Source organism: Sorex araneus, chromosome 3 (genome assembly GCF_027595985.1).
Source record: "Sorex araneus isolate mSorAra2 chromosome 3, mSorAra2.pri, whole genome shotgun sequence".
Lineage (NCBI taxonomy): Eukaryota > Metazoa > Chordata > Mammalia > Eulipotyphla > Soricidae > Sorex > Sorex araneus.
Genome location: NC_073304.1, coordinates 49,446,279 through 49,468,556, shown reverse-complemented (window position 1 = coordinate 49,468,556; position 22,278 = coordinate 49,446,279). Strand labels below are relative to the sequence as shown.

General features: G+C 39.1%; 2 protein-coding genes and 1 non-coding gene across 6 annotated transcripts in view; 1 reads left to right on the top strand and 2 right to left on the bottom strand.

The window, feature by feature from the left end:
* Positions 1-1,741: 1,741 nt before the first annotated feature.
* On the bottom strand, positions 1,742-11,079 carry VCPKMT (valosin containing protein lysine methyltransferase). Of its 2 annotated transcripts, XM_004601719.2 has the most exons (6): positions 10,753-11,078; positions 10,543-10,653; positions 10,306-10,378; positions 9,374-9,493; positions 7,754-7,858; positions 1,742-2,813 (listed from the first exon to the last, which is right to left on the bottom strand). In XM_004601719.2, exons 1-6 carry the CDS (start codon positions 11,019-11,021, stop codon positions 2,799-2,801), a joined length of 693 nt encoding a protein of 230 aa, XP_004601776.1. In that variant the 5' UTR covers positions 11,022-11,078; the 3' UTR covers positions 1,742-2,798. The 2 variants fall into 2 exon arrangements, with proteins under 2 accessions (XP_004601776.1, XP_054987386.1); XM_055131411.1 differs by lacking the exon at positions 7,754-7,858 and having other exon boundaries at positions 10,753-11,079.
* Positions 5,914-6,023, top strand: LOC129403895 (U6 spliceosomal RNA). The gene has a single exon (XR_008629544.1). It is a non-coding gene; the product is annotated as a U6 spliceosomal RNA (small nuclear RNA).
* A 795-nt stretch (positions 11,080-11,874) lies between the features above and the next one.
* The window catches only part of SOS2 (SOS Ras/Rho guanine nucleotide exchange factor 2), a 114,484-nt gene continuing 104,080 nt past the window's right edge, over positions 11,875-22,278 (bottom strand). For 2 of the 3 annotated variants that reach the window (XM_055130827.1, XM_055130829.1), the window contains 4 exons: positions 20,625-20,886; positions 20,130-20,171; positions 16,073-16,182; positions 11,875-13,602 (listed from right to left, as the gene is read on the bottom strand). In XM_055130827.1, coding sequence (XP_054986802.1) covers positions 13,093-13,602; positions 16,073-16,182; positions 20,130-20,171; positions 20,625-20,886 — 924 coding nt within the window. In that variant the 3' untranslated portion in view covers positions 11,875-13,092. The remainder of the gene's footprint in view (positions 13,603-16,072; positions 16,183-20,129; positions 20,172-20,624; positions 20,887-22,278) is intronic. The other variant, XM_055130828.1, reaches the window with a different exon arrangement.

The window sequence follows — 22,278 nt, the reverse complement described above, 5'->3', positions numbered from 1 at the left end:
ATATGCAGCCTAGATGGAGAAACAGCTGTTTGTGGAGATTCCCTTGTTGGCTTGGGATTTCATGAGGCGGTGGCCCTTGCCCACCCTCTTCCTCTGGCACTGGCAGTCCTTAAGATTTCAGTTGTCTTTTTCTGGCTAGTCCTTGGTACTGACCCACACCTACTCATCCACTGCACCTTCCTTAGAACTTTCCCACATGGCTGCCAGAAACCCCCCGAGTCCCCAACTCATGTTTCAACTCTCAGGCTGGCAGGATCTATCTTCAAAACCTCTCTGTCCACCCCCAGGTTAATACTCCAATTTCACTCCCCATGCTTCGGAATAAAACAGATGTGCCAACAGTTGGCTAAAAACAAATCCAAGCAGGTGGGAAAAATATGATTTTTCTCTTTCTGGAGACACCCTGCATCTGAAATCACTTCTTCAGAATTCCTCTCCTGTGGTTTCTGGGTACAGAAGCCTCTTAATCCCTCCCTCATGGTCAGATACTTAAATCCCAACTTTTTCCAACACTGCATGTTGCCAGAGGCCTCTTCAGGCTGGAGTGTTAAGGAGCATGTATGAACAGGGCACATGCTACAAACTGGAAGTCCTCAATAGTCCTGATAACGCTCGCTGTCCTAAAGACCAGTGGTTTTCTGATTTTACAAGGTGACTTGGATCTCTATTCTGCTTTGGCCATGGGAGAAGGGGGGCAGGGGAAAGTACCTTAATTTTGTTTGGGGGCCATACCCAGCGGTGCTCAGGGCTTACTCCTGGCTCTGGGCTTAGGGATCACTCCTGGAGGAGCTTGGGGGAACCACAAGTGGTGCTAGAGATCAAGCTGGGGTTGGCTGCAGGCACAGCAAGTGCCTTACTTGCTGTACTATCCCTCTGGCCCCCATTTAAAATTTCTTAAAGACAGAAATGATAACTATTCCTAATTTCACATCAGTAACTTTGGTTAACTAGAAGCAGATGACAATGAATGTATGTGACTCACCAAGGAGGTGTAAGTAAAAGTTGAATAAAGGACAGGGAAGAGGATGATGCTCATGAGTGTCAGGTAAGACTGTGGCAAACTGACATGAAGGAGCCGGGCAGTCTGCAGGGCCAAGCTGGGCTTTCCACTGAAGCCCAGCTGAAGACCTACAGGAAATGTGTATTGAAAGTACAGCAAAAGGGGGAAGCTGTGGAATAGAGTCCTGATGAATCTGGGTGGATTACTGTAGCTGTCACTTATTTTTACAAATTTCAACAATGCCATGAAACAACCTTGCAAGTTCCATGGTTATCAGTCTAGACTTTACTAATAATCGCTGATGCTATCTGTAACTAATCAAGTATCATATATTTAGGTCATACTAACTGCGCTGATTAAAAGGTTTAGTGGAATGCCCAGGGGAATGAAATATTTTGAAAAAGAACAGCAAAACACACTTTAGAGGTATAGACAAAGGAACTGCTCTTCCTGTTCCTTCCTTTGGTGTCACTACTGAAGATGCTCAGGGACTACTCCCAGCTCAGTGCATAGCGGGTCCCCCCCCAGCAACGATCAGGTGATCAGGAGACTGTGTAGTGCTGGGGACCAAATTTGGGGCTCTAAATGAGATCCAGTCTTTTTGAGCTCCTGGGCTGCCAAGAACTGCACTTTTGACTTTGAGCCTAAATTTCTCTAAAGAGGGCTGCTTCTGCTCTTTCTGAAAAGCAATCGCCTGCTTTAGAAACTCATTTTCTTCCATATTAATTATAGCATTCAGAGTCACAGGGTCTCAAAAACAATGTTTATTTTAACACATAAAATTGCTACCTAGCACCAATGTCTGTAAAAACCAGAACTCTGTCTAGTTACTATTACTCTTGAAATTTTGTCTGAAATCCTGGACAGATCAGTCAATGTGAGATGATTTAACAAAGCAGACCACACAGAATCATAATAATTTGGCAAGTATATATAGAACAACATTTATACTTATTAAAAAACCTTTCTTTTCCATGTAAACAAGCTAACTTACAGTGTTTTTAGTCAGATTTTCTCAAAAGACGTACACAAGTACATTAAGTTATACAAATGTGAGCCTGAAATTGTTTTTCTCATACCATTTTCAAACAAAACATCTTATAAAAGTACCTTTTCTCCCTTTCAATCCAGATTTCTTTCTTTCTTATTAACTCACTACAATGTAATTTACTTACATAGACATGTATGGTGGAAAATTAAAACTTTTGTCAGTTTAGGTACACAAAACATTTTCAGTTTTTAAAGTAAAAGTACATGTCAGAATGATCTTAACAGCAATAAAGTACTAAGATATATATCTGATAAATCCTACCACATTAATATATTAACTTGACATTTCCTGTTAAATATATCTATCTTAAAGACTAAAATGTACTGGTTTGAATTTAGGCATCATTATATACCATATATACTAATAGATATTTCTCTTTGAAAGTATGACTAATTTTTCTCCTGTTTCCTGAAATATTACAAGTTGTCATGCTATTTCACTGTTTATTTTTAGCAGATTTTAAGCTAACCTCATCATCTTTTTTGAGGAGTGACTGATACATGTTTCTTTTAAGCAGAACTTGATGCTGATCTATAAACAAGTTGTATTTCAGATCCACTGGCAGGCAGGCAGTCATTTGTCATACTGCAGACAGACCATGGTGGTTGTTGTCTATACATGGAACTCTATGTCATGCTGGAAAAGTCTGTGAACACAATCTTCCCATGCTGATGCTATGTGCACATGCTCCATTCACATCTTTCGCTAACCCAGGTTGTTAGAGGCTTGGGTAAGTTGGTCAAGACCTCATGATGGAAACTTCTATATAAAAACAAACAAAAAAACAGGAAACTAATTGTTAAGTATATTTACTGGACACCACAGCAGAGCCTGGCAAGCTACCCGTGGCATACTCGAGATGCCAAAAACAGTAACAATGACGGTCCTCATTCCCCTAACCCTGAAAGAACCCCCAATATGCCATTGGGCTACACTAGCATGCAACAGGGACGAATGAAGACATTACTGGCGCTCGCTCAAGCAAATCGACGGACAATGGGATGACAGTGACAGTGCAGTGATTTATTGGATACATATTGGGAGGAGGGTATTTTGACTGTTCCCAGCAATGTTTAAGGGCTATTCCCAGAGGTCGTTCTTGGTGCTCAGGGGACCATACACACAGCACCAGGGACTGAACATGGGTTGCCTGTATGCAAAGCAAGTGCTTCAACCCTTCCACTCTCTGACCCTTTATATTTGGGTAATATGATTTTAATGGCTAAATGCAATTCAAACTACCAACCATGCATAATGTTTAGAGATGGGTCTTTGCAAATACTGAAAGTACTACAAGCATAGGAGAAAAGATACAGGGCGAGGGAGCTAGCACAATGGGTTTGAGAGCAAGCTTTGCTCCCAGGAACCCTTAATTAGATCCTTTAATCCCTGATAGTATAAGGTCGGCTGACTACCCTGATCCATGCCATCCCCATTCCTGAAAAAAACTCCACAAACAGATATACTATGCTACAACAAAAATATGTTCGAATTTAAAGGACATACTATTAATAAAATGAAAAGAGAAACCAAAGAACAGGAGAAAGTCTTACAAGTCACTTATCTAGTAAAGGTTTAATATCCAGAATATATAAAAAGAATCCTTATGACTCAACTATAAAAAGACAAATAATCAGATTTAAAAAAAAGACAAGTATTTATATAAATATATACAATGGCCAATAGGGAAACAAAAAAGATACTCGACATCATTCATTAGGGAAGCCACAAAGAGATAACAAATCATAGCAATGTCTATAAAGAGTTGAATGAAGGTATTAGTGAGAAAATGAAGAAACTGGAGTGTTTAGCTATTGCTGGTAGGAATGTAAAATAGTATAGTAGTTTTGACAGAGTTTGGTAATTTCTCTAAAAGCTAAACAGAGTTCTCATGACTGAGCAATTTCACTCAAGGCAGATATCAATGAGGCCTGAAAACATTACACACAAAAATTATTACTAAAATAGTGCAATATTCATTATAATCTGAAAGAATCAACCAAAATGTCCATGAGGTGATGAAAAAGTATGACGTACCCACACAAAGATACATCTATAAAAAAGAGTGAAATGCTGATGCATGCTCTAAACCTTGAAACACTGCTAAGTGAAAGTTGTTAGAACTAGTCAGGGTGTGATTCCATTTACATGAACAATTCAGACAGGAGTATTCATAGAGAGTGGCTGGTAAAGATGGCAGGAGTTAAAAAGGGAAAAAGTAGAAAGTGATTGCTGAGGCTTATGGAATTTCATTTGCGGGTGATAAAAATGTTTAATATTTAAAACTGGGGTGTTGGGAATGTGACTCAGTGTCAAAGCACAGGCATGAAGGTTTGGGTGTGATGTCCAGAACCACACAATAAATAAAAGGTGGTGATAGTTGTACAGTTCCCCAAATACAATAAAAACCAATTAACTATAAACTTAAAAATGGTAAACTGCACAGAATGTCAATTTTATCAATAAGAAAAGTCACTTTCCAAAAAACCTTTATACTTAAAGATTTTTTTCTTTTTTTGGGGGGGAGGGTCACACCCGGCAATGCACAGGGGTTACTTTTGGCTCACATACTCAGGAATTACTCCTGGCAGTGTTCGGGGGACCATATGAGATGCTGGGAATTGAACCCGGGTCAGCCGTGTGCAAGGCCCTACCTGTTGTGCTACAGCTCCAGCCCCAATACTAAAATTTTTTTTTATGTATTTAGTTTTTATGCCTTCAAATATTTTTCTAGTTTTATTTTTTGTCTCTGGGCCACACACACCCAGTTGCACTCAGGGCTCACTTCTGGCAGACGTGGGGAATCTTACAGGGGATCAAACTCAGGACGGTGGCATGCAAATGCCTTACCTGTCATACTACATATATCTCAGGCCCCCAACATTTCTAGTTTTAAAAATTAGTTGATCTGAATTACTAATCCCAACACATCTCTTTGAAGTCAATACTTAGTCTTGCTACCAAAACATCATCCGCCTTTGGCTAGAATTCACATACAGCCCTAGCATGGAGCAAACTTTCTAATTCCCAAGTGGATGCTTGAAACCTTGGACAAGACAAACATTCCTATGATAGAACATAACCTATATATTCCTAAAATCAATTAAAAGGAACCACAACAAACAATTCTGTGCATCACAAGGTTATGTGAATGTGGTCTCTCTCAAAATATCTTATTGAATGTACTATTTTCAGACCATGGCTGATCACGGGTAATAAAAACCACAGAAAGCAAAATAAGGGATATGAGAAAAACTACTGTGATAAAAAAACGAAACTACATGGGACCAGAGCTGATCATGAACAAGGCAGGTGTGGTCCCAAAATGGGGGTGGGGGGAGAGGGGATGTAGAAGTGGGGTGGGGAACTCAACCAAAAAACATGAATATGGGGCTGATAGCAGAGTGGGTAGGGCGTTTGCCTCACATGCGGCCAACCTGGGTTCTATTCCCAACATCTCATGTCTCCTGAGCACTGCCAAGAGTAATTCCTGAGTGCAAAGCCAGGAGTAACCCCTGTGCATCACCAGGTGTGACCCAAAAAGAAAAAAAAAATTTAATCAAAGAGAAAAACAACACATGGGGTTTAAATTAGAAACCTTAATAAAATGCATCATTCCTGCTTTATATCAGTCACACATACAAAAGGTGCTGACACAAAAATGGACGTGACAAAATTCTTCCTGTCTACAGCCTCAACTTTTAGCATTATAAATGTACATTTTATACAGGATGTATACATTTTATTGCTTAACATGTAAAAAAAATCCATACCAAAAAATGAAACATATATAAATCCTATTTGTTTTTCTTTATTACATAGATCTACTTGGCATTTTACTTTATTAAAAATATCTGAATGGGTGCTCACTTTGGCAGCACTGATACTAAAATTGGAACAATACAGAGAAGATTAGAATGGGTCATAGGATGACACACAAGTTCTGAGCATTCCATATTAAAAAATATATTTGAATGACCGGAGAAAATTCACAAAGGTCTGAACAGGCATTTAAAAATCCTGCCGGAGGGGCTGGAGAGAGAGGGCATTTGCCTAGTATATGGCTGACTCAAGTGGCTGACCCAAGATTGATCCCCAGCACCCATATCGTCCCCAGAGCATTGCCAAGAGCATTCCTGAGCAAAGAACCAGGAGTAAGTCCTAAGCACTGCTCCAAAACAAAACAAACAACTTGAAAAATCCTGTTGGAGATATTAAAAACTTGTAAATTACTTGTCAGAAATAATGCTCAAGTTATGTAACTTACAACTAAAAAGGATCTTTACAGCACTTTATGGAACCATAGGCCAGATAGAACTGAGTGATCTAAGAGTAAGCATTAATCAGATCAAAACAACCATGAGATATCATCTCACACCACAGAGACTGGCCCACATCCCAAAAAACAAGAGCAACCGGTGTTGGCGTGGATGCGGGGAGAAAGGGACTCTTCTTCACTGCTGGTGGGAATGCCGACTGGTTCAGCCCTTTTGGAAAACAATATGGACGATTCTCAAAAAATTAGAAATTGAGCTTCCATTTGACCCGGCAATACCACTCCTGGGAATATATCCCGGAGAGGCAAAACGGTATAGTAGAGATGGCATATGTATTTCTATGTTCATTGCAGCACTGTTTACAATAGCCAGAATCTGGAAAAAACCAGAGTGCCCCAAAACAGATGACTGGTTAAAGAAACTCTGGTACATCTACACAATGGAATACTATGTAGCTGTCAGAAAACATGAAGTCATGAAATTTGCATATAAATGGATCAACATGGAAAGTATCATGTTGAGTGAAATGAGTCAGAAAGAAAGAGACAGACATAGAAAGATTGCACTCATATGTGGAATATAATGTAACTGAGAAGTACAAGTTGGCAACGATGCAACTTCTGGCAGATATCTCTCTGGACTTAGTTACTAAAATACTAAATTACAGAAACCCAAAACTGAGAGGCCGCTAAGTGTGGTCACTCGACCTCATACCTCTTCATCCTCAGCAATGGAAAACAAATTATCTAATGCTTCCTTTTCAGCAGGTCTGACTTTAGGGGAGAGACTCTCCAAATAATAATAGTGAGTTTTGTTGAAATATTGTATGCAATCAAAGTGAAAGTAAAGTGAAATTTATTAGTTACACAGTCGGGGGGGGGGGCTTAGGGTGGGGGAGCTAGGGGCGTGGGGGGGTTAGGGGTGGGGGGGGCGGGGTGGAGCTATACTGGGATTCTTGGTGGTGGAATATGAGCACTGGTGAAGGGATGGGTATTCGAGCATTGTATAACTGAGATTTAAACCTGAAAACTTTGTAACTTTCCACGTGGTGACTCAATAAAAAAAAAAATTAAATTAAAAAAAAAAGAGTAAGCATTAATTTAATTTTTTTATTTTGGGGTCACAACTGGTGATGCTCAGGGGTTACTCCTGGCTCTGCACTCAGGAGTCACTTCTGGTGGGTTCTGGTGAACATGGGATGCTGGAGACCAAACGCAGGTTGGCAGCGTGCAACGCAAGTACCCTACCCACTATACTACGATTCTGGACCAGAGAAAGTTAATTACAAAAAAAAAAAAAAAGAAAAAAGAAAACAGTGAGTTAGTGCTGTTTCCATGCATTAACATATATAAGCTCAGACAATGTCTAAGGAAATCTATTCAGGGAACAGTATTATATTTACTATAGAGTCAGGAATGTATTTACCGATTTTTTCTTTCTGATGTGTAATATATGAATGTCTTCACTTCGATATTCTTCATCATGTTTTTCCAAAGGAATTTTTTCAAAGTCAAAGTCTAGTTGAAGGAGCTATAGATTTAAGAAAGATAAACTTCAAATTCAGAGATGAAGTGGAGGACGGGGATGCAGCTCAGTGGTAGAGCACTTGCCTTGCATGGATGAGGCTCTGAGTTTGATCCCCAATGTCATAAGTCAAACAATAATACTAGGAACTGTCCTTCTTGGGACTGAAGTAAGAGTTACCGGTGGCCTCTGGAGCAGTACTTACTGGAATGGGGACATGTTTGAGCTTTCTGAATCAAAAAAATGTTTTGATCTTTATACCAGGAGTGTAACAAATTATGTAACGAGCACTTTATATGTTCATTTTACATATATTTTATTTTATTTTTATTTATTTTTTTTTTGCTTTTTGGGTCACACCCAGCGATGCTCGGGGGTTATTCCTGGCTTTGCACTCAGAAATTACTCCTGGCGGTGCTTGGGGGACCATATGGGATGCCGGGGATCGAACCCGGGTCGGCCGTGTGCAAGGCAAATGCCCTACCCGCTATGCTATCGCTCTGGCCCCTACATACATTTTAATTCAACAAATTATTCTTTTGGTGAGGGAGGGGTTGGGGAAAGGCCACACCTAGTAATGCTCAGGGCTTACTCCTCACTCTATACTCAGGGATCACTCCTGGTGGGCTTAGAGGACTATATGTGGTTTGACATGTCCACATATCAATCTTGGGTAGGCCGTGTGCAAGGCAAATGACCAATACACTGTACTAGATCCATTGAACTAGAGCTCTAGCCCTGTTAATTATTGTTAATATACACTTTAAATTATTAAATTGAGTTTTTAAATTAAATAGGTTTTTTTTGGTTTGTTGGTTTTGGTTTTTGAGCCACACCCAGTGGTGCTCAGAGGTTACTCCTGGCTCTACACTCAGAGGTGCTTGGGAGACCAAATGGGATGCCGAGGATCAAACTCTGCTTGGCCATGTGCAAGGCAAACATGCTGACTATTGCTTTCACCCCTAAATTACAGTTTTAAAGTTCATTAAATTCATATTCAAGAAAAACATGACAATAAACCATTTTTGCAAATATACGAGGTAATCATGTTAGCTTTCTCATTAAATCTGTGATTAAAACTGCAGGACTGTATAGATATATTTGAGTCTGTTAAAAATGCGATGGATTTTGCCCATAAAAAATTTTGGGTGTGAGGCTGGAGTGATAGCATAGCAGGTAGGGCATTTGCCTTGCACACAGCTGACCCGGGTTCAATTCTCAGCATCCCATAGGGTCCCCTGAGCATCTGCCAGGAGTAATTCCTGAGTGCATGAGCCAGGAGTAACCCTGTGCAACGCTGGGTGTGACCCAAAAAGCAAAAATAAATAAAGAGGCCAGGTGGTCTTTTAAAAAAAAAAATTTTTTTTTGGTTGACCCAAATTTACTTAGTAGAATGGAGGGTCCTCTCCATAGGTCCAAGAGTGTATTCCATTTGAAAATTTCTAAAATGTATTTGGACAGCCACACACAGCATCACCGAAGGCTTATCACCACCAAGAAAGATCCAATAGAATACCTTACCTCAAAATATTTTTTCTCAATTTCTGGATTTTTCCCCATTGTTCGCTGTTCATAACAACATATAATGCAAGTATCAATTCCGCTGAGATCTTTTAGGGTTTTCAACAATGGTTCCAAAGACTGTCCAAAAAAGGAATATACTTTTTGTTTATAACTTTACAGTTTCTATTTTCACTATAAACTGTGATTGGGGAATTGGACGGGGTAATTATATGCTCCAATAAAGTTTCTATAATTTCAACTTTGTAACGATTGTTAGACTTCTTTTAATGAACCCACTACCTATTTATTCTACCTATTTATTTCCAAAAAAACAACTTTTTCAAGTGACTTCATTTTGTTCTTCCCAGGAAAAAAATGAATTAACCTAAATCTAAAAAGTTTATTTAACTTGGATTTAAACAGTTAACACTGTCTACATAATCAAATATCCTAACTAAACATACTCTGACTTGATACTCATAATTTTAAAAATGGGTGATGTCCACAATGCTATAGAAATAAATGAAATAAGATAAATAAAAGAAATAAGAAATTCTATGAGTCTAATTTTGCCACAACACAAAACAATGAATTGTTTACAATTCAACTTAATTCTCAATGTCACAGTGAACCATTAACTAGAAAACTAAAAAAAAAAAACAAAAAATACTTAGCTTTTCAGAACAGATTCAATATTAAAATTTCACCGAAGCATCTAACAAAATGCAAAATGCAAATAACATTTCTGTTAATCCGTTTCAAAGGCCTGTATGTTATATACAAGTGTAATATATGTACTAGCTGGTGACATGTATCTTTTTTTACTGTCTCAACTCTGAGCTAAATATCCTGCATTCACAAGTAGTAAGTAAAGCATAAAGAAAAATGTGCTTTAAGATCTTTGAAATATGAAATATCTTTTAAGGAAGAGAATTCATTTACTTGCTTACCTCCTCATAGTATATGCAGTCGGCCATTAGTATGTAGTTTGGTGGAGAAGGAAAGTCTTCTATTTCTTCCCCCCTTAAAAATGTCAACCAGATATTTTAACTGTTGCTTGAATCATTTGAAACGTTTGTTTTAGAAACTAGACCCGGAAGTCCCATTAGTATTAATCATGCTTTAAGAGAGGTGCAATTTAAAGCAAACTACAAATATCTGAAAACAAGCTGAAGAGCCATACAAACCATTTCAGTACCTTGGCTTGAACAGAACCAGTAACAAGATGCTTGTTCATATTGATGTTCACCTTCAGCAAGTCCTGCAGTTCCTCAAGATCGGTGACTACCACATCTGCCCTACAAAATAAGGTGAGTGAGGTCTCGGCCGGCGGGCGGCAAGCCAGGAACGGTCACCTGCCCGCCCGGCAAAGCGCGGGCCTTCCAGCCGGCTCTTACCCGAGGGTAGCGGCCATGAGCCCCACCGCGCCCGTGCCCGAGCCCAGCTCCAGCACCGACCGCCGGCTCAACGTGTGGTCCCGACCCGGGCCGGAAAACGCCGGCGTCTCCAGGTATTTACAAAGGACGATGGCAGCGTCCCACACCACGCAACCCACGCCGCCGGAGCCATACTGCTGCAGCCGTAACACGGTGCCATCTCGCTTCTCCAGAACTCGCACAAAACTCCCCAGTGGGTCGTCCACTGAGGATTCCGGAGGAGCCGCCATCGCTGCGCCGCCGCCGGGTAAGTGGATGCGGGGCGCCCGGAGACGTCACGTCACGCGCAGGGCTCTGAGGCCCCACCTAGTGGCCGAGTCTGCACCACGGCGCATGCGCGAAGCTTCCCCGCCTGGAGCGGGAGCCGGCAGGCGTTTTCTTTCTCCTTTAAGAAACTGGCGCGTTTACTAAGGAGGGTGTGTGTGTGTGTGTGTGTGGGGGGGGGGGGTAACGGAAATGATGGGGCGGGTCTAGAAGTACCAGGCTTAAGTGAGCCTGGTTACTTGGACCCCTTAGTGGTGGTGGTATGTATATCAAAACCCTAAGTCACAAACTGAATAAACGGGCAGTCTGAACATCACTGTTCCAGACAAGGATAGTATTTTTCACACTGTGGCGGATGGCCCTTCCAGGGTAAACTGCAGGGATCCCAGCAAGGATGGATGGCTACAGTTGTAAACAACAGTACTCCAGCATGCTCCACATTTCTCATCGGAATGCATAAAATGGTTACTGGAATCTTTCAGGGTTTTTATCAGCGAAGACAGGTTATCCCTTTAAAACGTCACTGCTTAAATTGATCGGGATTATAATACTTAAATTGCGTGATTTTTGTTTGCTTTGCTCTGAAGCCAGACTGAGTAATGCTCAGGTGTTACTCCTGGCTCTGCACTCAGGAATTACTCCTGGTGGTGCTTGGGGAACACACAGGATGCAGAAGATCCAACCTGGGTTGGCTGCAATAACCACTGTAATATTTCTCCAGCTCCAAAACTGCACAGTATATTAAGAATTCTAATACCCCATACAGAATTAACAATCTTCCTCCCCGCTGTTCCATATAATAAAAACACGTATGTTAAATATCCTTTAAAAATTAAGACTGGGGTGATTTATTAATCTTGTTAAGAACTCTGATACAAAGCACAGTAAAAGGCCACAGACCAGTAAATAAACAATGTGGCTTTTTGGCTACTTAACAACTGCTGCTACCACATAGTCAAGAAAACACGTTTTTCATCACTTTGGAGTACAAATGGCAAATAAAAGTTTTACTCACTTCTCTGATTAAAAAGTTATAAAGCTTTAAGTATTTGCTGGTTTAAATATTACCAATCTATAAAAAGATTCTGAAATTTTAGTTAACATGAGATTTAGAGAGAAAATAACTAGATTTTGAAGGCCAGGTAGTTGATCCTCTGCCATGAGACTTTTCTTCAGAATTTATGAATTAGTGAAGTAGCAGTCTGTATTATAGGCCTCGAGTCACTTAAATTTATATAGGTTATTAGCATAATCTTTAAATATACAATATAAACAAACTGTACATACATGGCATATTAACTTTGTTTTCCAAAACAATAGGCAACTCATTAGCTAAAGACATCATAGTCTGCCAAAAAAAAAAAAAAACCCAAAAAAGGCACATCTGAATGAGACACATATCTTAATTTCTTCTATGATAGGGCTCGAAAGTCATTGTTTACATTTTGACAAAATAACAGTGCACTTTGATATTTTCATTCTATTTTTGATTTCAGCAGCAAATTCTGGTATTTAAGACATGGCGTTAAAAAGTTTTAAGAACAGTGGGTGTAATTCACAATTCTCCTAAATTGTAAAAACTAGAAGTAAAACTTAGAAGATGGATAAAGAAGTTTTAAAAATCACTTAACACCATACACTCCCTATATTTGTGTAAATTCATTGCCTTAAAAAGGCATCTGTAACTCAAATTCGAAAAAAATCCACAAATGCGCTATCCCCTTTCAGTGCAATCAACATCATTTAAAACCATATTTTACCAGAGTCTACAGTGCAAATATAAATTCTTTATACTGGCCTTTTTGGCAGCACTGAGGATCCAAGACAAGGCAATGCTACTGATCACCTGAGGATAATGGTGAAAGACTTTTGTAATTTTACTTTTTAAAAAATTTTTAAAAGCTTATAAGATCAGTAGCATTTTTATAAGAGCATTATTTGTAAAAAGTACTAAAATACTATGCCTTTTTTGAATAAATTAAAAAAAAAAACCTTTACAAATACCATTCCAGTGTCAATGACTAAGTATGGCTAAGGTCATTGAGGAGTTTCTGCATTTTCTAATAAAGGCAGTCTGTACAAGGGGGGGTGCGAAAGCTCCCGTTTGTAAGTCTTTGGTGGCAGTTTTGGTAGATGAGGGCTTGAATTCTGCCTTGGTGGAACAGGGGGAGCTTGAGGATGAGCAAGATTATTGTGACTAGAACTCAGCACATAGCATCGACGTGGTACCCTTGGAGAGGGTGTGCTAGGAGGAGTGTTTGGCGAATTGGGACATGTACTAACGTCTCTGAACCAGTCTGGATCTCTGTGCAGATGTCCCAGTGGAGGTGGCTGAAGATTAAATGGACAGTTTATAAAGTGTTCTGGAGGCCGAAGGGGAACTGGAGGAGGAGTATCAGGAAGAGGATCTCTTGGTGGTGGTGGTGGTGGACTATGCAGAGGCCCATCAAATGCACCTGTTGGAGCAGGAACTCTGGGTTTCACCTTCGGAGGAGGAGGTTGTCTTGGTGGAATAGCAGGGGGATCATCATCAGGTTTTATGTTTCCCTTAAAAAAAAAACAAACAAACTTATACCTCTATTCTCTTGAAAATTTTATACGAAAAAGTTTTTAGAACACTGAAAATGTGTCAAATCAGATCCAGAAAATCAAAACAAGTTAATCAGGTTATATTTATTTTTTAGTTACTGTCTTTTGGGGGCCAATCCCCTCAGTGCACGAAGTCTACTTCTGGCTATGCTCAGGAATCACTCATGGGCAGTACTTGGAGACCATATGTGGTGCCAGAGATGAAACCCAAGCCAGCTGCATGCCAACACAAACACTCTACTCATTCTAGTATCTCTTCAGTTCTTTTATTTTTCAATGTGGAGAGACTTGGGGTTCACACTCAGCTGTGCTCAGGGGGCTACTTCTTGCAAGTGCTAAGCAGGGGATGAATGGGTGAACAGACCATATGTGGGGGCTGAACCAGGGCTGGTCTCATGCAAGGCAAGTGCCCTGCGCTATCTCTCTGGCCCAGTTAATAAAGTTTAGTAACCAAATTTATGAGTAAATTATTCCCAATTTCATTCAAGACTCATTTTAATATTTCTACATAAGGTATTTAAAGTGAAATCTATCTAAAGAGATCCTATAAAACAGAAGAATATGAAAGAATATAGTACAAAACGTCAATGAAATGAACACCTCACCAAGAATACTTTAGCCAGCTAGATTATCGTAAAGATTGGAAGCAACTATATAGAGTTCTAAGGAAAACCAACAGCTTAGGGAATTCATAGCCTTGAAACCAGTTTAGGAAGAAGCATTAAAAGAGTTTCTTTAAATAGGATAGGAGAAACTTCCTATCATGTGGTATTGAGTATGGCACTCACTAATAGTGCGTGTCCTTTACTAGATTAAGATTAAAAACATACAGTAAATGATCATCACAAATTGACTTTTACTGATTTATTTTCTGATAATTCTATTTGCCATTTAAGTTTCATCAGACCAGGTTATATGAAATAAATTTATTACATGCCTGCCAAGGAGGTAGGCTGGAGAGTGGGATGGAACTGGGGATCTGGTGGAGGGCAGGGGACATCATTGGTGGGGAGATGGGTACGGGAATGTTGTATGTTTAAAACAACTCTACTATGAACAGTTTTGTAAATCAGTGTCTCAATAAACATCCCTGAAAAATACATACATATGTGTATACATATCACTGTGACTGTCATCCTGTTGCTCATCGATTTGCTTGAGCGGGCGCCAGTAACGTCTCCATGTGAGACTTGTTACTGTTTTTGGTATATCGGATACACCACGGGTAGCTTGCCAGGCTCTCCGAGAGGGGCAGAGCAATCGAACCCAGGTCGGCCAGTGCAAGGCAAATACCCTACCTGCTGTGCTATGGCTCCAGCCTGTGTATACATATCAAAAAATAATAATAAAAAATAAAGTGAAATCTCAAAGTCTTAGATTATTATCATGCTTTGTATGTATATTTTGGGAATGAATGTAAGTTATAAAAGGCAAATGAGTGAAAAGAATGTACAGCTTTGTAGATATGAAAAAATATGGTACTAAGAGGAATTAATGTTTGGTCCTAGGGCCATGTAGTTCTACTGTTCCCAGTGAAGCTTAGTAAGAGTGGAAAATCAGTCAGAAATACAGGTTCTTTGGAACAATTCAGACCAACTGAATCAGAAAGTTTGGAAATCTGGTTTGAACAAGTGTTCTAGGTAATTCTGGTGGGTTTTTTGGGGAAGGCATGGAGGAGTGGTCGGAGATGAGGTAGAGCCAGCTGTGCTCAAGGTTTACTCCTAGTTCTGTGCTTAGGGATCTTTCCTGGTGAGGCTGGAGGTGGGCGGGGGGACCAAATGTGGGAGATTGAACCTGGCTGGCTAAGTGCAAGGCACTGCTTTACTCTCTGTACTATCTCTCTGCCCCTCTCTGGAATTCTGATATACCCTAAAGTTTGGGATGCCCTGGTTAGATGTTTAGCTTTGAAAAAAAAAGGAGAGGGTTGAGGATTAAATTGTGATTTTCAAATAGAACCTCAACATGTTTAAAGCTATAAAAGGTGGACAAATTATAATAGACAGACTCTTTTCAAAACAAGCACTAGAGGCTGGAGAGGTAGTACAGTGGGCAGGGCACTTTACTTGCGTACGGCCAACCTCTGTTCAATTCCCAACATCCTATACGGTCCACCTGAGCACTGTTAAGGAGTGACCCAATGACAAAAATAAGCACTTTTTTCTTTTTTTTTGCTTTTTGGGTCACACCTGGCGATGCATAGGGGTTACTCCTGGCTTATGCACTCAGGAAATACTCCTGGCGGTGGTCAGGGGACCATATGGGACGCTGGGATGCTGGGAATCAAACCCAGGTTAGCTACGTGCAAGGCAAATGCCCTCCCTGCTGTGCTATTGCTCCAGCCTCCTAAGCACTATTTTAAGAATAAAACTTTCAATAAGTTGAAAAAAAAATGGAATTAGTTGAGGCAATTCTAAGTACTGGTGATTACCTTGGAATTTGAAGCATCATGATCAAACTTTTTTCGAGGAGGAAGAGGTGGAGGGATCAGTGGCTCTTCGCTTAGTTTATGTAAACTACCACAGGAGCTGAAGAAAGACTCTGAGGGAGAAAAAGACTAATTTAAGCACAATTCCCAGTACACTCATAAGACAAAACTTGATTTCAACTTGTGATTATCTCTGCTATGGTGTCTGTCAGACTGTACTATAGCTCAGTGTGTAAGTTATACTTTTCATTAATCTCTAAGCTTTCTTCTGAGAGCAGTTTATATTTACTTTTAGGTTTTTCTATCACCTAACACAAAGCCTGCCATATGGCAAATGTTAATTCTAAAGTTAAATAAAAGCATACTATTTAAGATTAATAATAAGATTCTGCTATCTGAAAAGTGTTCTTAAGATCTAAAACAGAAAACAAACACAGCAGCATAAACTGCAGTAACTTCCAGATCAACCATAATTAGAGGCCATACATTTCAAAGAGGATGGCACTAGATACATTTTGTACAGGTAATAAAACCACATTAGGAGACCATTATGTAGGGTTGTATCTTTCTCTTTACAAATCTCTAATGGATAATGGACTTGTGATATAACTATATAAAGAGAATTTATAAAATAATAAACTATAACAGAGATTACCCCCAAACATGTTATGCATATATTGTTTCATTTTTTCATTCATGATTTAAAAACATGTCTTGGGGCCAGAGAGATAGTCCAGGGATTAAGGAGCTTGCCTTGCACATGCTCGACCCTGGTTTGAATCCTGATACCACATGTGGTTCCCAAAACCATCAGGAGTGATCCTTGAGAGAAAAGGTAGGAGCAAGCCCTGAGCACTGCCAGGTGTGGCTCCAAAGCAAATGTAAACAAAAAACATGTCCGGTGGCACAGTGACCAAGGCAGACTATGTATTATTTGTTACTGCACTGAAATTGGGCACAGAAAATCTAATTGAAAAATAAATTTGAAAAAAAAAATTTTTTTTTAATCATTCCAGGCTTGGTTCTTGGAAAGTCATTCCCAGCGGTGACTGACCCAGGGTCTTCCACATGCAAAGCCTTTTCTCCAACCCCAATGAGTTCAATTTTAAACACAGTAAGTGTGAACTGCTTATGGGACATCCAAGATGTCAAACATTATTCCCTATTAAAAGATATTATCCTGTTTTGCAGTCATTTCAGGCACTATTGTTGGCTTCATGTACCAATAATAGAAACAGTATGTATGTTGGCATATAAGTAGAGGAGTAGGCAAAGACCTATCTATCCTAGAAATACTCCTTTTGAGTTAACCAATAAAACTTCCTTTGGCCAATGGAATGAAAGGGGAATGATACGTGTGCAATTGTTAGCCTTCAAAAAAATTCACAAAAAAACAAAGTATCCTTGTCTTCCATCATCCTGGGTAAAAAACAGCAGCAACTAAAGTAGTTGCTTAAGATGAGAGATGAAGGTCACATTTTGAGTATCAAAAATTGCCCTGCTAACTTAAACCCTCAGTGGAGCAGAGCTGTATATCTGTTAATAAATAAATTCTATTTTATTAAATGTACTTATGAGATACTGTTTACTATAGTATACGCTAGTTAAAAAAAAAAAGACCAGAATGAAGAGCCCTTACAGAGGAATTTTTGTCTATTTTGTTCAATTCCATAATTCTGTCTGAATAAGTTATGAATGGTTCACTATCAATTGATAATGAACTTCACCTTGCCCTTGTTTGGGGGCTATACCTGATGGTGATCAAGGGCTACCTGACCCGCTCTACTCTGCTAGCTGACTCAGCGGTGTGCAGGTGACCATGCGGTGCTGGAAATCAAAGCCTGGCCTCCTGCATGCAAAGCGTGCTCAGCCCATTGAGCTAGCTCTCTGGCCTAATAAAATGTGTACTGCTGAGGCAAACAGAATTAGAAGACAGTCTTCTTGGAGAAAGGTTTTAAGATTCTGAGTAAAACTGATTTAAAATCTATACTCAGTCTATTAATTACAAGTATAACTACATTTTTAGAAATTCAAGAAGTTAAGCTCTCTTTCCGACATATTACTGCTTAGGCAGTTATTGAAGGATGTGCTCTCCTATCAAAGTATATAAAGAAAGAAGACAAGACATTAAAAAAAAAAAACCCTTACCCCACTCCACAACTGAAAGAAAATGTATTCAACATTGGAGAAAGGTAAAGGGAAGTATTTTGCATAATGATTTAAGTTCCAGGATGAAAGCTAGGTCAGAACCAATGAAAACAAACAACACGAACTGGGGCAGGAGGGCAAAAGGGCACCAGGAAGTAGTTTTCTTAAAAACAGTTTCTCTGATTTATCTGACCTCACAGAACACTATTGTGAAAGGATATGGGAAGACCGAATGATAGATGTTAAAACAAACTAACAAAGGGGCTTGGGATATAGCCCAACGTTATATCCCAAGTACTTGGCCTCAAATGTGTGAGACCCTGGGTTAAATTCCCAACAAAAAGCAAAAACAACAAAAACTAACTGAAAGCAGAAACCTAGGCATTAATATACTACTATTAACTTCAGAAAACAAGCAGCTAGTTCTCTTTCATGCCTTGCACGCAAGAGAACCTTAGTTCTATCTTAAGCATGACATGGTCCCCAGATACCAGGGTATAGCCCTGGTGACCCGAGAGTACTGCTAGGCCCAAGAAACACCACATCACCTGTTCTAGCACCAAACCAGGCCCTGGTGCATTGCTAGAAGGAAGCATAATCAGTGTATAGGCTACTTGACTCTGAAACGAATAACGCTCATCTTACATGCTAGGTACGTGAGGTAAAGTGTGGAATCCTCATATCCTGTAAAGGAAATCAGTATATGCAGCACCCAAAACAATAACTCAGAAGACTAAAAGATGTAAAACATCATCAAAAGATGTCGACATGATGACTCAAAGAGCTGGAGTATATACTTTGCATGATCCTGGGGACAACATGGTCCCTAGCCCCTCGCCTCTTAAGTGCTATCATGTGTCATTCAAAAGCAAAACAAAAATCTGAAGAAGAGGACATTGGAGAAACAAGAAAAACAGTGTGGAGGCATGAGACAGTGAACAGTTATTCATTTATTTTAAAATGTTTTAGCACTATATGCCTTTTAACCTTGGAATTTATCACTTTGATTAAAAAAATGACAAATAAGGACCAGCAGGTAGAGTGCTTGCTTGCATGCAGCCGATCTGTGTTCAATTCCTGGCATCCTGTATCATCCCTGGAGCACTACCAGGAGTGATCTCTGGGTGCAGAGCTATTAGTAAGCCCTGAACTTTTCTGGGTGTGATCATTTAAAAGGCTAATCTTACTTTTCTCATAGACAGGGACTCTTTTGCTACTAATTTAAATACTTTTTTTTTTCTTTTTGGGTCAAACCTAGCGATACACAGGGGTTACTCCTGGCTCTGAACTCAGAAATTACTCCTGGTGGTGCTCAGGGGACCATATGGGGTGCTGGGAATCAACCCCGGTCGGCTGTGTGCAAGGCAAATGCCCTACCCTCTGTGCTATTACTCCAGCCCCTAATTCACACACATTTTTATCATGATAGAAGCAGATGTTCTTTAACCGGGAAAATTATCTCTAAAAAAGCCTGCATTAAAAAAAAAAAAAAAAGACTGTGTTGTTTTAAAGAAAAGACAATGATAGAGCCAAAAGTTGATAGCTTTTGTTATAAATTATGGGGTAAGAATAGCAGAAAAATGTTTTAGTTAAAATTCTGCTTTAAATAAGATATAAGTGATTAAGGATTAATATAGGACCTGATAAGCATTTTATTATTTCTGAAGAAAAATGACTTGGATGGAGAAGAGAAATAAGCTAAGTGCACTGAAAAAATTATTTAGTCATTAACAAATTTGGAGATGTTGAGTAATTTGTTCCAGGTCATAAGGCTCCAAAAATATAAATAGGCTATGAAATATATATTACAGTAAATTTTAAGTAGTACAGTTAAAAGCAATTTATAAGAATTATTTCTAAAAATTTTAAATGTTGCTAAACTCCCAAATACACAACTCCAATTCATACTTACTTGAATGTGGCAAGAGGACTGGTGCAAAGATACTATTGCTGCCTATTAAAATGAAAAAGATTAATTTGTAAGGAAGTTTTAAGTTTGATTTTATTTTTAAAATGTTTGCATAAAGTGACTTTTATAACAGCACACAGAAAGCACAAAATACTCTGTGCTGCCATTTGTTTTTTTCTTTTTTGGCATAAGAAATTTGCTATCACAGTTCATTTTTAAGCTTCTTTTTACAGACTTACCCATTTATTTTCTTATCCATTCTTAATTCCTTTAGAATACTAACAGAACCAAATCAGGATGAATATATTTTAAATAAATGCGTGGAAACAATGCACAAATGATGCTCTACCCCCCTGGATTAATCACCATTTTCACATTGAGACATCATTTTCCACACTAATATAGTTTGTAATGGATTCAATAGTTCCCTAATTGAAATAAGAATAATCTGAAATACAACATTCCTTCTGTATCAAGTGGTTTACAGTAAATACATACCACAGGAACTGTTGAGATCCACATCCAAAAACACACTAAGGTCTGAAGAAGCAGAAACCGGGGGCGTAGAAGGTGTATTTGGAGAAGTTGGTGCTGACACTGTTGATTCAATGTCAGTTTCAGTAATACGACTAAAGCTCATTTTACATGGTTCTCTTTCTAATGGTGTTGGATGACCTCGTAAAGTGCCTGAGGTAGAGCCATGTCGGCCTGTATTAGGCCTTATTCCAGGAGATTTTAAAGGGAAATTTGATTTCCTAGGCTAGGAAAAGCAAACATAATCACCATTACTAACTTGAACATACTGTTTTAGAACTTTCTTATTAATTCTTAGCAAACAGTCAAGGGATTACAATAAAGTCCCAACCTGCAAGGATAGTGTGTAACAGTCATTCTAAATTTAGAAGAACACTTTGGGATAGGACTGGCATAATTTTGAGGCCTGAATGTAAAATTCATGAAAATCCATGTGAAAACCTTTTGCTTCTAAAACAATTGTTCTGAGATTTCTTCCAGTCACCAATATCAACTTTGCAAGTGTTTACTATGAAAATAAGCTGTGCAATATATTATGACAGGTGAATTCAGGATTAAAAATAAATGCTTTCTTTCTTCCTAATACAAATGACCAATCTTTTGAATAGCACATTGAAGTTTTTGTTGAAAACTGCTACCATTGTTCCCAACCTACATCTCTGCTGCCTTCTAAAAACTCTTGCAGTGGAGAAAAGAAACTCATATTCAAAGAACTTGAGTAAAAATCTCATTTGTGCTAATATTCTAGTCTGTAGCTCTGAAAAGGTAAGTTGAGTCAACTTATTTTTAGTTAAAAAAAAAGATTCATACCATTTTTATGAATATGAAATAATGAGATTAGCTTTCTGCTTGGCCCAAATTTGGCATGCTAAAAATGGTTTTAACTTCTTCCACATCTTACTTTACTTTCAGCTACATGGATCAATTTATATTTCTCTACTTCTGTTGCTACTGCAAACTCAAGAATAACTATAGGCATAGGGTGATGCTTTAAAGGGTCAGAGCACAAGGTTTGCATGTGGAAACCTCTGGTTACAATCCTGAAAATACATGCCACAGCCCACAACCCCTCCCTAGAATACTGTCAGGAGTAACTACTAGGGGAGGCACCAAACCAAACCAAACCAAACCAAAACAAAACAAAACCACCTAGGAACTAAATCAGCAACTTTTAGTGTGAGGTTGATTCTAGTGACAACCATGTGCCTAAGGCAGCAGTCTTCTGAAGCCAGAAGAACCAAGAAACTTACTCGTTCCCAGATCCTTTCATTTCCTATTCCATCCAGCTACTGTCATTTAAAGTTCTCCCTTTCTCAAACTTTTTTTGTTATACTAGGAAGTTTCAAAAGTGAGCCAGTTAAATGGTACTATTAGCTAGATTTCATTAAAAGGCTGACATTTTCGGTGCTGGAGCAATAGTATAGTAGGTAGGGCACTTGCCTTGCACACAGCTGACCTGGGTTTGATCCCTGGCATTTCATATGATCCCCAAGTACTACTGGGTGTGGAGTGGCCACCCCCCACACCCCATGGCTGACATTCTTTTTTTAAAAATTTGATTAAATCACTATGAGATAGTTAAAAGCTTTCATGTTTGGGTTACAATCACACAATAATC